The 18,238-nt window shown below is 44.2% G+C and overlaps 1 protein-coding gene across 7 annotated transcripts in view; it reads right to left on the minus strand.

Moving 5' to 3' along the window:
- The window catches only part of MPPED2 (metallophosphoesterase domain containing 2), a 227,723-nt gene that overhangs the window by 9,406 nt on the left and 200,079 nt on the right, over positions 1 to 18,238 (minus strand). For all 7 annotated transcript variants that reach the window (XM_073576291.1, XM_073576295.1, XM_073576293.1 and 4 more), the window contains one exon: positions 2,252 to 2,365. In XM_073576291.1, the coding sequence (XP_073432392.1) occupies positions 2,252 to 2,365 (114 nt within the window). The remainder of the gene's footprint in view (positions 1 to 2,251; positions 2,366 to 18,238) is intronic.

Consider the following 18,238-nt stretch of genomic DNA (forward strand, 5'->3'; position numbering starts at 1 on the left):
TGTATCTAGCTATCGCCTTATATCACTTCTCCCCTATGCCTCCAAGCTACTCGAACAACACCGTCTACCTTGAACTGTCCTCCCATCCCTCTTCTTGCTCCCTTTTCGACCGCTTACAATCTGGCTTCCGGTCACACCACTCCACTAAAACTGCCCTTACTAAGGTCACCAATGACCTCTTAACCGCCAAGAGCAAGCGACACTACTCTGTCCTCCTCCTCCTGGACCTGTCGGCTGCCTTTGACACAGTGGACCATTCCCTATTATTACAGACCCTCTCATCCCTTGGCATCACAGACTTGGCCCTATCCTGGATCTCATCATACCTAACAGACCGGACATTCAGCGTCTCCCACTCACACACCACCTCCTCACCTCGCCCCCTATCTGTCGGAGTCCCACAAGGTTCAGTCCTAGGACCCCTGCTCTTCTCCATTTACACCTTTGGCCTGGGACAGCTCAGAGAATCTCATGGATTTCAGTATCATCTCTATGCTGATGACACACAGATCTACATCTCTGGACCAGATATCACCTCCCTACTAACCAGAATCCCTCAATGTCTGTCCACTATTTCATCCTTCTTCTCTGCTAGATTTCTGAAACTTAACATGGACAAAACAGAATTCATCATCTTTCCCCCATCTCACGTGACCCCCCCAACAAACCTATCCATTACAGTAAATGGCTGCCCACTCTCCCCAGTCCCACAAGCTCGCTGCCTCGGGGTAATTCTTGACGTTGATCTCTCCTTCAAACCACATATCCAAGACCTTTCCACTTCCTGCCGACTTCAACTCAAAAATATTTCACGAATCCGTTCATTCCTCAACCAAAAATCTGCAAAAACCCTAGTCCATGCCCTCATAATCTCTCACCTTGACTACTGCAACCTCCTGCTCTGTGGCCTCCCCTCGAACACTCTCGCACCCCTCCAATCTATTCTAAACTCTGCTGCCCGACTATTCCCCAGCTTCTCCCCTGTGTCAATCCCTTCACTGGCTCCCCATTGCCCAGAGACTCCAGTACAAAACCCTAACCATGACATACAAAGCCATCCACAACCTGTCTCCTCCATACATCTGTGACCTTGTCTCCCGGTACTTTCCTGCACGCAACCTCCGATCCTCACAAGATCTCCTTCTCTACTCCCCTCTTATCTCCTCTTCCCACAATCGCATACAAGATTTCTCTCGCGCATCACCCCTACTCTGGAACTCTCTACCACAACATATCAGACTCTCACCTACCATCGAAACCTTCAAAAAGAGCCTGAAGACCCACCTCTTCCGACAAGCCTATAACTTGCAGTAACCACCGATCGACCAAACCGCTGCATGACCACCTCTATCCTCGCCTTCTGTATTTTCACCCATCCCTTGTAGATTGTGAGCCTTCGCGGGCAGGGTCCTCTCTCCTCCTGTACCAGTTATGACTTGTATTGTTTAACATTATTGTACTTGTTTTTATGTATACCCCTCCTTACATGTAAAGCGCCATGGAATAAATGGCGCTATAACAATAAATAATAATAATAATGTAATATCTGTCTGAAGCGCATAAGGTAGCCTTGCCTGTCATGGTGGCTTATAAATGTGAGTTTTATCTTTTTTCACTAATTTTGGTGCTGGAGAACCCCTCTTTTTTTCTTTGGAATTGGATTTATAGCACCAGTTGAACCGCACTGGACATCTCTTGGCATCAGACCGCTTATGGACTATATGACACTGATGTACGGTAGGCTGAATATTTTTTCCTCTTTTTCTGCTATTTGTTTCATAACAATAGAAATTTCAAGGCTAAAAAACCTGTATCCAATGTACGTAACCTTTCAGTATACCCAACCGCTAAATTGTGTAGGTTAAGAGCATGTGTTGTTGCGCACTTGACCGGACAGGTCAGCAGCTGCTGTTTGGCATAGCTCTGCTACAGACCACACAGGATGGCAATCAGATGCAGTGGTTGAGTAAACTAAAGTCAACTGTACATGATGTCCATCCATCACATCATGCGTATAGACCTCATTGCAAGAACTTGGAACGCGATCAATTCAAGAGGAACGCGATCGAATTCAAAGGGTTAGTATATTGCAAAGAAAGTATATATTAAGCCAGTTCTTTTAGCCAGGATACCCCTGATGAGTAGAGAGCTACTGCAAATAGTTTTTCTTGCTTCAGATCCCTCATCATGACCAATTCAGCGTCACTACATCTAAAGGGAAGCAATTGACAGTTGTTAGTCATGTTCTTACCTTCATGGATTCCACCAAATACATGCAACTTGGGCCTCACCCTCCTTTGCACTGTGTTAAGGAGTTCCACACATCCAACCCTCTGTAATTCTTTAGGGACCCAGTCCCGGAAACCTAATGCACATAAAAGAGAAGAAAAGATAAATAAAACATAAGTATACTTAATATTCTGTAATAAAAGGTGGTTCTTTCTTCTAGGAGCCTTTGCTGGAAACCATAATTCATGAAAAAGGTTTATTACAATATCTAAAATAGAACACCGCCCATTAAACCCCAGCAGAATGCTTTTAAGGAGCCTTCCCTTTATCTTAGACCCCAAACATGGAACATTCTGACAGAGATAATGAACACTTTCTTTTCCCACCAGCTTGATTTATAAAAGCGAGGGTGATAGAATTAACTTTATTCCTCGGAGTTCCTCTCCGTTTTTTCCCGGCAGTAACCTAATTATTTAGCCGTTCCCTTATCCTCTTCTCTCATTTCATTTTTTTTTTACACGCTCTTCCTTAATTGCATTTTTTTCTTTTTTAGCGGGGAATATATTGGAAAGGATGCTTAATATCTCAGCTTTATCATGCACCCAACGATCTGCTGCTTTTCTCTGTCTTTACAAGTCACAGGACCACCACTTTCTACTGCCGAAAACCCAATTACTCCAGAATACTCAGCTAGTCTCTGCAATGAAAGTGCTAGGAATGGAAACGGTGTGATGGAATGAAACATTTTCCTAAGTCAGTCATGTGATAAGATCTAAACTAGTTATTACAGGGGTAATACTAATAATCATTAAAGGGAATCTGTCACCCTTTTTTTCGAATGAGCTGCCGGCAATGACATCATGGGCTTATCTACAGCATTCTGTAATGCTGTAGATAAGCCCCCGATGTAACCTGAAATATAAGAAAAAAGAGTTAGATTATACTCACCTTGGCGTCCGGTCCGGCGCCTCCCATCATCATACGATGCCGTCCTCTTCTTTCCTTCCTGTCGTGGCTCCTGCGCACGCGCACTGCTCTGCCCTGTTGAGGGCAGAGCAGAGTCCTGAAGTGCGCAGGTGCCGAGTACACCTGCGCCGAAGTCACAACAGGAAGGAAAGAAGAGAACGGCATCGTATGAATATGGGAGGCACCGGACCGCAACACCCATCGGACCAAGACCGGACCGCCCCTGGGTGAGTATAATATAACTCTTTTTTCTTCTCTTTCAGATTACATCGGAGGCTTATCTACAGCATTACAGAATGCTGTAGATAAGGCCCTGATGGCGGTACCGGCAGCTCATATTCGAAAAAAGGGGTGACAGATTCCCTTTAACAGGCTAAAACCTTCTAATTGGTAATAGTCGCCTGACACTGACAGCAGTGGGTGAAACTTGAAGGCAAATATGGAAAAATGCTGCAAAGTAGGAATGCTTTAAAAACTGAAATATAAATAGCTTAATTTTATCAAATAACAAAGTGCAAAGTGAATGAATAGAAGAGATTAAATTAATATTTGGGGTGAACGTCATTTGCCTTCAAAACAGGATCGACTCTTCTAGGTACTCTTGCACACAGTTTCTGAAGGAACTCTGCAGGGAGAATGTTGGAAACTTCTTGGAGAAGTAACCACAGATCTTCTGTGAATGTCGCATGCACAAACCCTTCTGTCTCTTGATGTAATCCCAGATTGACTCAATGAAGTTGAGATGAGGTTCTGAAGAGGACCATGTCATCACTTCCAGGCCCCCGTGCTCTTCTTCACATTGCCGGTGTGTTTAGGGTTATTGTCCTGCTGCAGATTAAATTTGGAGCCCATGAGACTCCTCACTGATGGTATTATGTGTTGGATAAAAATTTGCCTGTATTGGTTGGCAGAGACAAATCTTTACTATTCTAGCTTCATCACATCATCTTATCCCACAAGTTATAGACCCTGAATGAATGATCTTGTACTCAGATTCTGGACAGTCTATGAAAGCGTTAAGTCCACTGTCAGGAGCACTGGCCACAGTGAAAGCATTATGAACATGGCAGCACAAAGGTTAAAATCGCAGACTTTCAGAAACTTAAGTGAATGCCTAGCAATGAAGTCACAGCTAATTGATGGCTCTTACAGTTTAAGAGCCACTTAGTTCTACAGTTAATGTAGAGAATCCATAAAACTGAACATCAATTATCACACAAACTACCCAAGAAGAACTAAAAAAAAAAGCATATGAGATGGAGCAGGTGAGGCGTTTAGATATCTATAGCTCTCTTCCAGATTGTACCGATTGGGCATTTCTATATATATACTCCTCAACATTGAAATTGCAACCTCAAGATGGAAAAGTCTTGGAATTATGAAAATCACAGCAGGATGAATACATGTTACTCATAGGTAATGATGAAAAAAATGGAAACGAAAGTTTCATATCGTCTCAATTTATTCAGTATGGAGTATGAGAAATCCCTGCACTTACACACCTTGGCTGCTATCAATGAGGTTATTAAAGAAGCACTCTCATGAAGATTTCTTGTTTTAATCTGACATGTCAAATGTGCTTGACAAGAGAGAAAGCCAGAGATGCTGCAGGCCACGGTAGCACGTTTAGTTCACGCAGGATGCTTATGAGCAACCTGCAGCCTGGCGATGCCATGTTTAAAATTAGCTTTTTGGACACAGACATTACATGATTCATCCATTTTGTACTGCAAGTGAAATTGGTTGTCACATACTAAACCAAAGGCATCAAATAGTGTCTACACAAACCATCAGAAGGCGCTTGCATGACATTGAGCCACAAGACAGATGTCCAGCTATAGAGGCTCCATTCACCTGATGCCACTGCTCTTCGACGATGAGCCCCCGTTTTGCTTTGGATGTAATGATAGCCGGAGAATGGTCTAGAGACCACGTGGACAACGCCTTCATGTGGGTACGGACGTCATATCTGTCCTACTCCCGGGATTATGGTGTGGGAGGGCATACTGTATGGTAACTGGGCCCATTTAGTCTTCATTTCAGTCATAACACGGTCCAAAGTATCCCAGGAGCCATTTTCAAAATAACACCAAGCCACATGTGGTTTGTGCTACTGTGAGCAGCCAGTGTCCAAATGTACAACCACGGTCATCAACATTGTCCGGACTTGCCTCCAATCGAGCACATGTGGGACGTCCTTGATCGGCAATTGAAAAATAAGTTGCCAGCAGCAGATTTTGAAGATTTGCTCAAAATGCATTCAGTGTGGCAGAACATTCCCCAGACGACCATTAATGATCTCACTGACAGCAGCCAAGACATTTAAGTGTGGGGATTACTGTGTGCAGCACTCATACTTGATACTAAATAAATCGAGAGGTTTTAAAAATGTTGTTTCTATTCTTCTTCACCTGCACATCACGTCTATTTATTCTGTGATTTACACAAGTTTTCCTTTTTGAAACATTGTCATTCAGTACTATGTGAAATGCTCTTTTCTTTGCAGATTCATCATTGATGTTGCTACACTTTCCTGGAGTAATTTTCTCCTTTGTAGTGACTTTAGTATTTATGTCTTATTTGCTATAAAAAGTGATCTTTCTGTTGTCACTGTTTTTTTTTTAATTCCAAACCTTTGCTTATTTAGAAGTTTTAAGCAAATTTGTGAAATGAAACATTTACCAAAATGTCACTTTTTTTTTGGACTTGCCTGGAGTAATGTTTTTGGAGAAGTCTTCAAAATTTCACATATTTCCGGCTAATAGTACTGAAAAAAGTTGTACAAAATGGTCAAAAGCACAAATAATGAAAATTTGTTTATTGGTTTCACACTTGCGTTTTATCGTGCAGCGCATTGTGCGCTATCGGTCACACGCGCAATTGTCCCCTATCTTTAAAATGGCAGGCGCAGTGTCCAGCGATTGCACGCGGGCCTCAGCATTTGCGTGCGCTGCGCATTTTCCAGGTGTGCGACCAGACGCTACATGTTGCATTTTTCGTTTTTAACGCCATTAAAAAATCGTATGCATGTGCACGAAAAGCGCAAAAAAATAGTATTATAGTCTATGGTGTTGCTGACGTGCGCTGTGAAGTGCGCATGTCAGCGCTTTGTGAGCAAGCGCGATTTCAGAGTAAACAATGTCTAGACCCTTGTTTAATACACCCCCTAAACAAGCAACGTTGTTTTGGAGGAGGGTGGATAAAAGAAGGTGTCTGTAGTGCCAGATCATTACTCTACAGACAGACTGCAAGACAAAAAGAAGACAAGACAACACCCACCCAGCCAGAGACAATCCACTACTTTGGAGAATACAGCAGCTATAATGTGAGTATTCTAAAATCAATTTATGTGAGCCTGTCCTTTAAAATATATTATGTACTAATGTTTTTTTTTAATTTTTCCAGCATGTCTTCTGGATCCCAATACAGTCATTCCAGGGAAGAATTGGCAGAAGCAGAGTGTGAGGTGAGTATTTTGTTGCCTTTGTGTAAGTATACCTGCCTCTCCAAATGGGTAATTATTTCTGTTCTTTTACAGACCTCAGCATCGGACCAGCCAAGTGAGCCGGAACAGCCGAAGCAGCGTAGACAAGACCCGGTGGGGGAGGAGACGCAATGCAAGTATCCATTATTTAAAGTTATCTTTTATTTTAAATTCTGTTTTCTATTCCTGTTTTTATGTCATCTTTTGCATGTTCTATTTTTTTTGTCTCTATACCATTCTCCACAATTTCCACGATTCTAATGTATTTCTTTGCTAGGCTCCACAACGGGAGGAAGACCTGTACATTGACAACGAGCAACTCATCATCCTTGTCCAGGAGCGTGTCCCGTTGTGGGACAGCCGTGACCAGCAGTACAAGGACATTGTGGCGACCCGGCAGCTCTGGAATGAAGTGGCCGCTGCGTTGATGGAGGGCTGGGACAGCGCCTCTGCAACTTTAAAAAAGGCGTTTAGTATTTCCCTGTTCTGTGATGCCGCATTGAGTCTTTGTCCTGAGGATACTGTTTTGTTTACTGAGAGATAGATTCTATCAGGGACCATAACAGTGTCCTCAGGATCAATATTGAATGCATTGTGAATAGTAATGTTGTATTGTTCATGCTTTATCTCTTGCACCTGATGATACTTGTGTGTTTACTGCAAGATATATTCTTGCAGTGAACACACAAGTGTCCTCAGGTTCAACAGTCAATGCTTTGTGAATTGTAATGTTGTATTGTTCATGCTTTATCTCTTGCACCTGATGATACTTGTGTGTTTACTGCCAGATATATTCTAACCTCTTAAGTGTATTCTCCTTACAATATGTGATAAGCGTCTGAAGTGTGGATGCGTTAGTTTTGCCATCCTCACTTCAGCATGACACCAGGCCTGGGTATTGTAGAAGTTGTATCAACTTTATTATGTATACAGTCTTGAGTTCTAAACTGGCCACAGTGATGATAATACAACTAATATGGATAGTCACAGTGTTTTTAGGTCTCATAAATAGTTAGGGATGCTCCTGCATTTCAAAATGAATAATTGCAACATCATGACAGGTGACACAAATATTAGTTGTATTATCTCCACCGTCGCATCACACTGAACTCAAAGTGTAAAGATCATACAAGTTGTGTGTATGTATAGCCACCTGGTCTTGAGTACTATTAAATGAAGGATGCACAAAACCCAGCATCATGAATTCAATCGTACACCTGGCCAGTTGATTATTATACTGAAGTGTAAAAAGACAGAGTGCACTCGGTACAGGTATCAACACAGGTTTTTTATTAACATACACACAAAAGTAAACTTTGCTACACCATTTGGTCTTGCCAGGCCACCCGTCCTAGATCTGAGTTGAAGTAGGCCGCAAATTGGTCCCTCATTTTGGCCAACTTCAACGGATGACCTGAGAGGGTGCTGATTAAATTCAGGCAAGGGGTTAGGAGCGGCATCATCGAGTTCAACATTCGGGTGCTCTCTAACCATCACAAAATTGTGTAGAACTACACACGCCTTCACCACCTCATCCACTGTTTCCAGTTTCAGATTAATGGCTGTGGTGAGAATGCGCCATCTAGAGACAAGTATACCAAAGGCACACTCTACAGTTCTTGTGGCCCTGGTCAGCCTGTAAATAAAAATTCTTTTGGTGTGGTCCAAGTCCTGGCTGGAGTAGGGTTCGAGGAGGTTTTGGCACATTTGGAATGCCTCATCACCAACCATTACAAAGGGCTGTGGCGGACCTTCGGTATTGGGAAGAGGACTTGGCATGGGGAAATTGAACTGGTTGCCATACAACCTCCGGCCCATGTCCGATTTTTTAAAAGCCTGGGAGTCATTCCCACTCCCAAATGCACCAATGTCCACTGCAACAAACTTACAGTCTGCATCAGAAATGGCCATAGGTACTGTAGAGAAGTACTTTTTGTAATTATAGTACTCTGATCCAGTTCTTTTTGGTTTTATAATCCGGATGTGTTTCCCATCCACCGCACCCAAACAATTGGGGAAATTGCAGACTGTCCAGAATCTTTCTGCATTTTCAATCCACTTTTCCACGGTGGGGAGGGGCAGAAATTCGGGACAGAGAACGTCCCACAAAGCCCGGCAGGTTTCCGCAACTATTCCCGACAAGGTGGAGATTCCAAGCCGGTACTGGAAGTGCAGTGAAGAGGGGGTCTCTCCAGTAGCCAGGAATCTGGGAAACAGAGAAACAGCAAAAATTAATATTTGTGTAACTGGATTTTTACAACACCAAAAAATAAAATTGCAAACAAAAAAAAGGCATAAAAAAATATGCAGCCTTTTCTTTACTACATGCCATAAAAATAATACTGCAGCCTTTGGTTAAGTACATGGCAGAACAATAATTCTGCCAGTTTAGGAATAGTACATCTGAGAGAACAAATAAAATTATGCAGGCATTATTTTTTAAATACTACGTACCGTTATGTGACCATGAGCCGTTCCTCGGGAGGAATCGCATGACGGAGCTGTGTGTCCTGTCTCCGGATGGCATCTTGGACACGACCAAGCAAATACATGAAGCTTTGTTGGGATATCCGTGTGTAACCAGTAAACTTATCCGGGTTTGCCTGGAGCTCGCTGTAGAGGGTGTGGTATGCTCCATGGCTCTCCCGGAGTTCAATAATCGGATGTATCCACAAACGCCGCAGCTGCCGTCTTCACTGTCTCTCTCTCTCCCTTTGTTGATGGCAAGCAACTGCATAAGCCTGAGCCATCGTGATGTCCAGATCCAAGTTGAAGTAAAAAGTCTTCCAGCGCAGATCCATGTTGTCAAGAGAAAATCCAAGGAAATGTGAAGAATTCAGCTGTAAACTGGGTCTATATAAAGAATTTCCATAACACAAGCCCACTGCTGTCCCATTGGTGGTGTCTGTTGCAAGAATTTTCCTCCTGTGATTGTGACACCATGTGCATAAAAAAATGCATACGTATGGAAAACGCTTGAAAACGCATAAAAACACTGCGTTTATTTCGCTTACCGCGCACGATAATGCGCCAAAAAAGCAGCGTTTACAAGCGTTTGTATGCGTTTGTGTCACGCGTTTGATGTGTGCACTGTGGTGTAATGACTACTGTGTCCACTAGGGGGCGCTGTGTGGATGTCCCAAGAGAACGGATGAGTGGCAGAATCCTGAAGGATAGTTATTGTCGTAGCTGTTTTCGTTCTGACCAAAGTCAGTTTCTGCCAGATCACCAGTGAGTCCGAATTGTGAGGTTTCTCGCCCTTCTGTTCACAAGCGCTTGGAGACAAAGTGACACACACACTGGTCGTGGTCAAATCACTTTATCTGACGTAATACAGCAAAGGCAATATTTTTATACCATTTACAGCAATATGTGACTCCATGGAGCTCATTTGGCCCCCACCATCACCTCAGAGTCGTACCTTGTTTACAATGTACCCAGAAGACGTTGTTGAGAACAAATATGATAACAAGTATAGTTTCCTTGAAGACAGAGACTACTAGTCTACATAAGAATAATTCTAGCAATATTAGGCAAAAGGCAATTGAAGTCTTAAAGGCATTTTAAAGGGATATAAAAGCAAACCATTAACTCTTCTATATCATTATGTATCTCAAAGTGGGTGGCTTTGAGATGGAGACTTGTGTATGTGTGATCACTATCATTGCTGAGGTGTTGTTTCTTAGTATAAGGGAGAAGTCTTCAGGTAACTAGAGAGATGGGCGGGTTCTGGTTACCTACAAATCCACCCAGGGGTGTGTCTGAAAACGCCTATAGTAAAAGGCTTTGTAAATGCGTGAAGGACCTGTGATGAGGTCATAGCCATGTGACCCAGTGGGCGTGGCTACGGACCATATAAGGTGGCCAGGGTAGGTCACAAGGGGTGAATGCTGGGACCTGATTGGTCCAGTTTGGAAGGTCCTGTGAGGAGAAGGATCTCCTCACTAACAGCCTGTGGAGCGGCTGTGTGTGTAATGGCGGCCAGCGTCTGAGAGTCCCTGAGGAGTGAGTGGATGTCTGCAGCCTGGAGGAACAGCCATGTGGGAACCCTGACGTGGGTGAGATAAGGATGAGGCTGAATAGCTTGTAGAATGGACGCTATCCTGTAATGCTGTTTATATTGCTGTAGTTTATAATGACGAATAAACCTCATGGACTATGTTATGGCTTATGAAAACCCGTGCTGGATCTGATTGTGTGGCTGCCAAGTGAGTATCCCCTATTTACATGACAGCGCTACCTCACAGCACCAAACGCAGTGCAGAAAAACGCTAGTGTGAAACTTGCCTTTGACACATAATATTCAGCGATTTATCACATGACAAAAATGAAACTGTCTTCAATAAAACACAAATAATGAATCGGGCCAAGTGTGTCTCGAGTTCTTAGACTTGGATTGCATGACTGGTTTGCACGAAAGTTAGTCGTCCAAGACTGGGGTCTACTTGGTGAAGTTTGTGCCAAGATGGTCACAATGAAATAAGTAAGTAGCATTTAGTTACATGAGCATTGTGCACATCAGCTTCATTGTTGAGTCATGAAACGTTATACAACTTTCTACAGGGTCGGCGATTCATATGGATACACCTAAATAAAATCGGAATGGTTGGTGATATCAACTTCCTGTTTGTGGCACATTAGTATATGGGAGGGAGAAAACTTTTCAAGATGGGTGGTGACCATGGTGGCCATTTCGAAGTCGGACCACCCAGGTGTATCCATATAAATGGCCCACCCTGTATTATACTTTGTCATTTTTAAGACATATTCTTCATTATTTTTATGATTTGCAGAAAATCCCTCATAACTAAATAATAATAATTGTATACAGTCTAGGTATCAATGGGCAACAGTTTCTCTGGAACTGTATATTGAACCTGCAATGATTAAAGGGGGGTGTCCTCTACAGATATATTGGTTTTTTGGAGGGCCAGGGGGTTCATTGATAATACTCTTATCATAGGGAGTCCTGATGCTGAAACCCACAGTGAACAGATGTAATACTGGTAAACACTCCATTTGCTGCAATGCTATTTCCAAAAGGAAATTAAAGGACATCAGTCAGTAGGATAAACCCGCCTAAGCCATCTTTATGGGCATGTAGGCCAGAGGAAGCTGAAAAAAATGATCTGTGTGATAGCAAAGTGATATCTGTGATCCGATATCTCATTCCAGAGAAATCCATGTTTTTCTTATATGTGAAAGCGCTGTTAAGATCCATGGGCTGGATATAGATCTCCCCAAGAATCTGCCTCCAGAGCTTATATAAAATCACGAGAGAAGACGGTCAATCATTACATGTCTCCTTTCATTTATAATAATCTTTGGAGGCATTTTCTCAGGGATAACTATATCCGGTCCATAGATCTTAAATGCTCACTTACATATAAGAAAAAGATGGCTTTCTCGGGAATAAGATGTCGGATCACAGATATCGAGGAATCATTTATTTAGCTTCCTATGACCCATATGCCAATATAGACGGCATCGGATGGTTGATTCTACTGACAGGTTCACTTTAAGAATTACAACTTTCCTAATTAAATCATTGCACCGACATGATGGATACTTCGGAGTGAGATGCTATACATAGGGGCTTCTCTGCAGGATAATAGATGAAGGTCCTGAAAGACTGAACAAGTCCTTTAAATGGCAGAACACACCTCAAATCTGACATCAAACCTTGCTCTGTTACATCTGTGATAGGGAGAGCTGTCATTTTTCAAAAATTCCACTTTTCTGATACATTTAGTATAAAGAATGAATTCTGCTTGATAGATGAAGTTTCGTTTTAACTCAATTTCCTCTAAAACAACTAAAGACATTCCTTAATTGAAATCTAAAACCTCAAGCCTCCATGAACCATTCTCCAACCAGAGGAGATCACCAGTCAAAGATGGGAGGAGCTACAAGTACACAACAACAAAAATAATAAGAAAACAAAAATAGTACCGTAACAGAAAATAAGAGTTTTGCTGAAAGCTGGCCCTTTCGTATTCTTCAATCGTATTAACTCACTGAATGCCAACACAAGAAGGATAATCCTAGCGTAGTCTCAAAGAGGTTAAACGAAACTCAAGGATGTAGTTTGTTGCATCCTCGCAACATCTCAATTTACACAGCAGGGATTCTTCAATAAAAGGTAATTAAGAGAGATTGTGCTTTTAAAGCCCCACAAGAAAACTTGTTACACTACATTGCTTTATGCAGATTTTTTAAGATCGAAATCTAACAATAAGAGCAGCCTGCACTTTATAGGGGGCCCAAGAGGGAGACAAAGCACTGTGCCGCAATGGTGCAAGATCCGGGTACTACGGTGACACAAGGCAAGTTTATTACTTGTCTACACAGCACATGTGAGTGCTCCTCGTCACCATGCAGAGCGGCTCCTACTTGTCTACACAGCACATGTGAGTGCTCCACATCACCATGCAGAGTGGCTCCTACTTGTCTACATAGTACATGTGAGTGCTCCACATCACCATGCAGAGCGGCTCCTACTTGTCTACATAGTACGTGTGAGTGCTCCACATCACCATGCAGAGTGGCTCCTACTTGTCTACATAGCACATGTGAGTGCTCCACATCACCATGCAGAGCAGCTCCTACTTGTCTACACAGCACATGTGAGTGCTCCATATCACCATGCAGAGTGGCTCCTACTTGTCTACATAGCACATGTGAGTGCTCCATATCACCATGCAGAGTGGCTCCTACTTGTCTACATTGCACATGTGAGTGCTTCACATCACCATGCAGAGTGGCTCCTACTTGTCTACATTGCACATGTGAGTGCTCCACATCACCATGCAGAGTGGCTCCTACTTGTCTACATTGCACATGTGAGTGCTTCACATCACCATGCAGAGCGGCTCCTACTTGTCTACATTGCACATGTGAGTGCTTCACATCACCATGCAGAGTGGCTCCTACTTGTCTACATTGCACATGTGAGTGCTCCACATCACCATGCAGAGTGGCTCCTACTTGTCTACATTGCACATGTGAGTGCTTCACATCACCATGCAGAGTGGCTCCTACTTGTCTACATAGCACATGTGAGTGCTCCATATCACCATGCAGAGTGGCTCCTACTTGTCTACATTGCACATGTGAGTGCTTCACATCACCATGCAGAGTGGCTCCTACTTGTCTACATAGCACATGTGAGTGCTCCACATCACCATGCAGAGCAGCTCCTACTTGTCTACACAGCACATGTGAGTGCTCCATATCACCATGCAGAGTGGCTCCTACTTGTCTACATAGCACATGTGAGTGCTCCATATCACCATGCAGAGTGGCTCCTACTTGTCTACATTGCACATGTGAGTGCTTCACATCACCATGCAGAGTGGCTCCTACTTGTCTACATTGCACATGTGAGTGCTCCACATCACCATGCAGAGTGGCTCCTACTTGTCTACATTGCACATGTGAGTGCTTCACATCACCATGCAGAGCGGCTCCTACTTGTCTACATAGTACATGTGATTGCTCCACATCACCATGCAGAGCGGCTCCTACTTGTCTACATAGCACATGTGAGTGCTCCACATCACCATGCAGAGTGGCTCCTACTTGTCTACATAGCACGTGTGAGTGCTCCACATTACCATGCAGAGTGGCTCCTACTTGTCTACATAGCACATGTGAGTGCTCCATATCACCATGCAGAGCTGCTCCTACTTGTCTACATTGCACATGTGAGTGCTTCACATCACCATGCAGAGTGGCTCCTACTTGTCTACACTGCACATGTGAGTGCTCCACATCACCATGCAGAGCGGCTCCTACTTATCTACACAGCACATGTGAGTGCTCCACATCACCATGCAGAGTGGCTCCTACTTGTCTACACAGCACATGTGAGTGCTCCACATCACCATGCAGAGTGGCTCCTACTTGTCTACATAGCACGTGTGAGTGCTTCACATCACCATGCAGAGTGGCTCCTACTTGTCTACATTGCACATGTGAGTGCTCCACATCACCATGCAGAGCGGCTCCTACTTGTCTACACAGCACATGTGAGTGCTCCATATCACCATGCAGAGCGGCTCCTACTTGTCTACACAGCACATGTGAGTGCTCCACATCACCATGCAGAGTGGCTCCTACTTGTCTACACAGCACATGCGAGTGCTCCATATCACCATGCAGAGCGGCTCCTACTTGTCTACACAGCACATGTGAGTGCTCCACATCACCATGCAGAGTGGCTCCTACTTGTCTACATAGCACATGTGAGTGCTCCACATCACCATGCAGAGTGGCTCCTACTTGTCTACATAGTACATGTGAGTGCTCCACATCACCATGCAGAGCGGCTCCTACTTGTCTACATAGTACGTGTGAGTTCTCCACATCACCATGCAGATCGGCTCCTACTTGTCTACACAGCACATGTGAGTGCTCCATATCACCATGCAGAGCGGCTCCTACTTGTCTACATAGCACGTGTGAGTGCTCCACAACACCATGCAGAGTGGCTCCTACTTGTCTACATAGTACGTGTGAGTGCTCCGCATCACCATGCAGAGCGGCTCCTACTTGTCTACATAGTACAGTCATGGCCAAAAGTTTAGAGAATGACACAAATATTAATTTTTACAAAGTCTACTGCTTCATTTTTTCTAATGGCAATTTGCATATACTCCAGAATGTTATAAAGAGTGATCAGCGTAACAGCAATTACTTGCAAAGTCAATATTTGCCTAGAAAATTAACTTTATCCCCCAAAACACATTTCAACATCATTGCAGCCCTGCCTTAAAAGGACCAGCTAACATCGTTTCAGTGATTGCTCCATTAACACAGGTGTGGGTGTTGATGAGGACAGGGCTGGAGATCAATCTGTCATGATTAAGTAAGAATGACACAACTGGACACTTTAAAAGGAGGCTGGTGCTTGGCATCATTGTTTCTCTTCTGTTAACCATGGTTATCTCTAAAGAAACACGTGCAGTCATCATTGCACTGCACAAAAATGGCTTAACAGGGAAGAGTATCGCAGCTAGAAAGATTGCACCTTAGTCAACAATCTATCGCATCATCAAGAACTTCAAGGAGAGAGGTTCCCTTGTTGCCAAAAAGGCTCCAGGGCGCCCAAGAAAGACCAGCAAGCGCCAGGACCGTCTCTTAAAAGTGTTTCAGCTGCGGGATCGGGCTAACAGCAGTGCAGAGCTTGGTCAGGAATGGCAGCAGGCAGGTGTGAGTGCATCTGCACGCACTGTGAGGCGGAGACTCTTGGAGCAAGGCCTGGTCTCAAGGAGGGCAGCAAAGAAGCCACTTCTCTCCAGAAAAAACATCATGGACAGACTGATATTCTGCAAGAGGTACAGGGAGTGGACTGCTGAGGACTGGGGTAAAGTCATTTTCTCTGATGAATCCCCTTTTCGATTGTTTGGGACATCTGGAAAACGGCTTATACGGAGAAGACCAGGTGAGCGCTACCACCAGTCTTGTCTCATGCCAACTGTCAAGTATCCTGAAACCATTCATGTGTTGGGTTGCTTCTCAGCCAAGGGAATGGGCTCTCTCTCAGTCTTGCCTAAAAACACAGCCATGAATAAAGAATGGTACCAGAATGTCCTCCAAGAGCAACTTCTCCCAACCGTCCAAGAGCAGTTTGGCGATCAACAATGCCTTTTTCAACATGATGGAGCACCTTGCCATAAAGCAAAGGTGATAACTAAATGGCTCAGGGAACAAAACATAGAGATTTTGGGACCATGGCCTGGAAACTCCCCAGATCTTAATCCCATTCAGAACTTGTGGTCAATCATCAAGAGACGGGTGGACAAACAAAAACCTTCAAATTAAGACAAAATAAAAGCAATGATTTTGCAAGAATGGACTGCTATCAGTCAGGATTTGATCCAGAAGTTGATTGAGAGCATGCCAGGGAGAATTGCTGAAGTCCTGAAGAAGAAGGGTCAACACTGCAAATATTGACTTGCTGCATTAACTCATTCTAACTGTCAATATAACCTTTTGTTACTCATAATATGATTGCAATTATATTTCTGTATGTGATAAAAAAATCTGACAAACACACATAAAAACCAGAGGGCAGCAGATCATGTGAAAATATAATATTTGTGTCATTCTCTAAACTTTTGGCCATGACTGTACGTGTGAGTGCTCCACATCACCATGCAGAGCGGCTCCTACTTGTCTATATTGCACATGTGAGTGCTCCACATCACCATGCAGAGCGGATCCTACTTGTCTACATAGCACGTGTGAGTGCTCCACATCACCATGCAGAGCGGCTCCTACTTGTCTACATAGTACGTGTGAGTGCTCCACATCACCATGAGGCGGCTCCTACTTGTCTACATTGCACATGTGAGTGCTCCACATCACAATGCAGAGCGGCTCCTACTTGCCTACATAGCAATTGTGAGTGCTCCATATCACCATGCAGAGCGGCTCCTACTTGTCTACATTGCACATGTGAGTGCTCCACATCAACATGCAGAGCGGCTCCTACTTGCCTACATAGCACATGTGAGTGCTCCACATCACCATGCAGAGCGGCTCCTACTTGTCTACATTGCACATGTGAGTGCTCCACATCACCATGCAGAGCGGCTCCTACTTGCCCACATAGCACATGTGAGTGCTCCACATCACCATGCAGAGCGGCTCCTACTTGCCCACATAGCACATGTGAGTGCTCCACATCACCATGCAGAGCGGCTCCTACTTGCCCACATAGCACATGTGGGTGCTCCACATCACCATGCAGAGCAGCTCCTACTTGTCTACATTGCACATGTGAGTGCTCCATATCACCATGCAGAGCGGCTCCTACTTGTCTATACAGCACTTGTGAGTGCTCCACATCACCATGCAGAGCGGCTCCTACTTGCCTACATAGCACATGTGAGTGCTCCACATCACCATGCAGAGCGGCTCCTACTTGTCTACATTGCACATGTGAGTGCTCCACATCACCATGCAGAGCGGCTCCTACTTGTCTACATAGCACATGTGAGTGCTCCACATCACCATGCAGAGCGGCTCCTACTTGTCTACATAGCACGTGACTGCTCCACATCACCATGCAGAGCGGCTCCTACTTGTCTACATAGTACGTGTGACTGCTCCACATCGCCATGCACAGCGGCTCCTACTTGTCTACACTGCACATGTGAGTGCTCCACATCACCATGCAGAGCGGCTCCTACTTATCTACACAGCACATGTGAGTGCTCCACATCACCATGCAGAGTGGCTCCTACTTGTCTACACAGCACATGTGAGTGCTCCACATCACCATGCAGAGTGGCTCCTACTTGTCTACATAGCACGTGTGAGTGCTTCACATCACCATGCAGAGTGGCTCCTACTTGTCTACATTGCACATGTGAGTGCTCCACATCACCATGCAGAGCGGCTCCTACTTGTCTACACAGCACATGTGAGTGCTCCATATCACCATGCAGAGCGGCTCCTACTTGTCTACACAGCACATGTGAGTGCTCCACATCACCATGCAGAGTGGCTCCTACTTGTCTACACAGCACATGCGAGTGCTCCATATCACCA

This window comes from Dendrobates tinctorius, unplaced genomic scaffold, assembly GCF_039654945.1.
Source record: "Dendrobates tinctorius isolate UK_male_01 unplaced genomic scaffold, ASM3965494v1 ptg000048l, whole genome shotgun sequence".
NCBI lineage: Eukaryota > Metazoa > Chordata > Amphibia > Anura > Dendrobatidae > Dendrobates > Dendrobates tinctorius.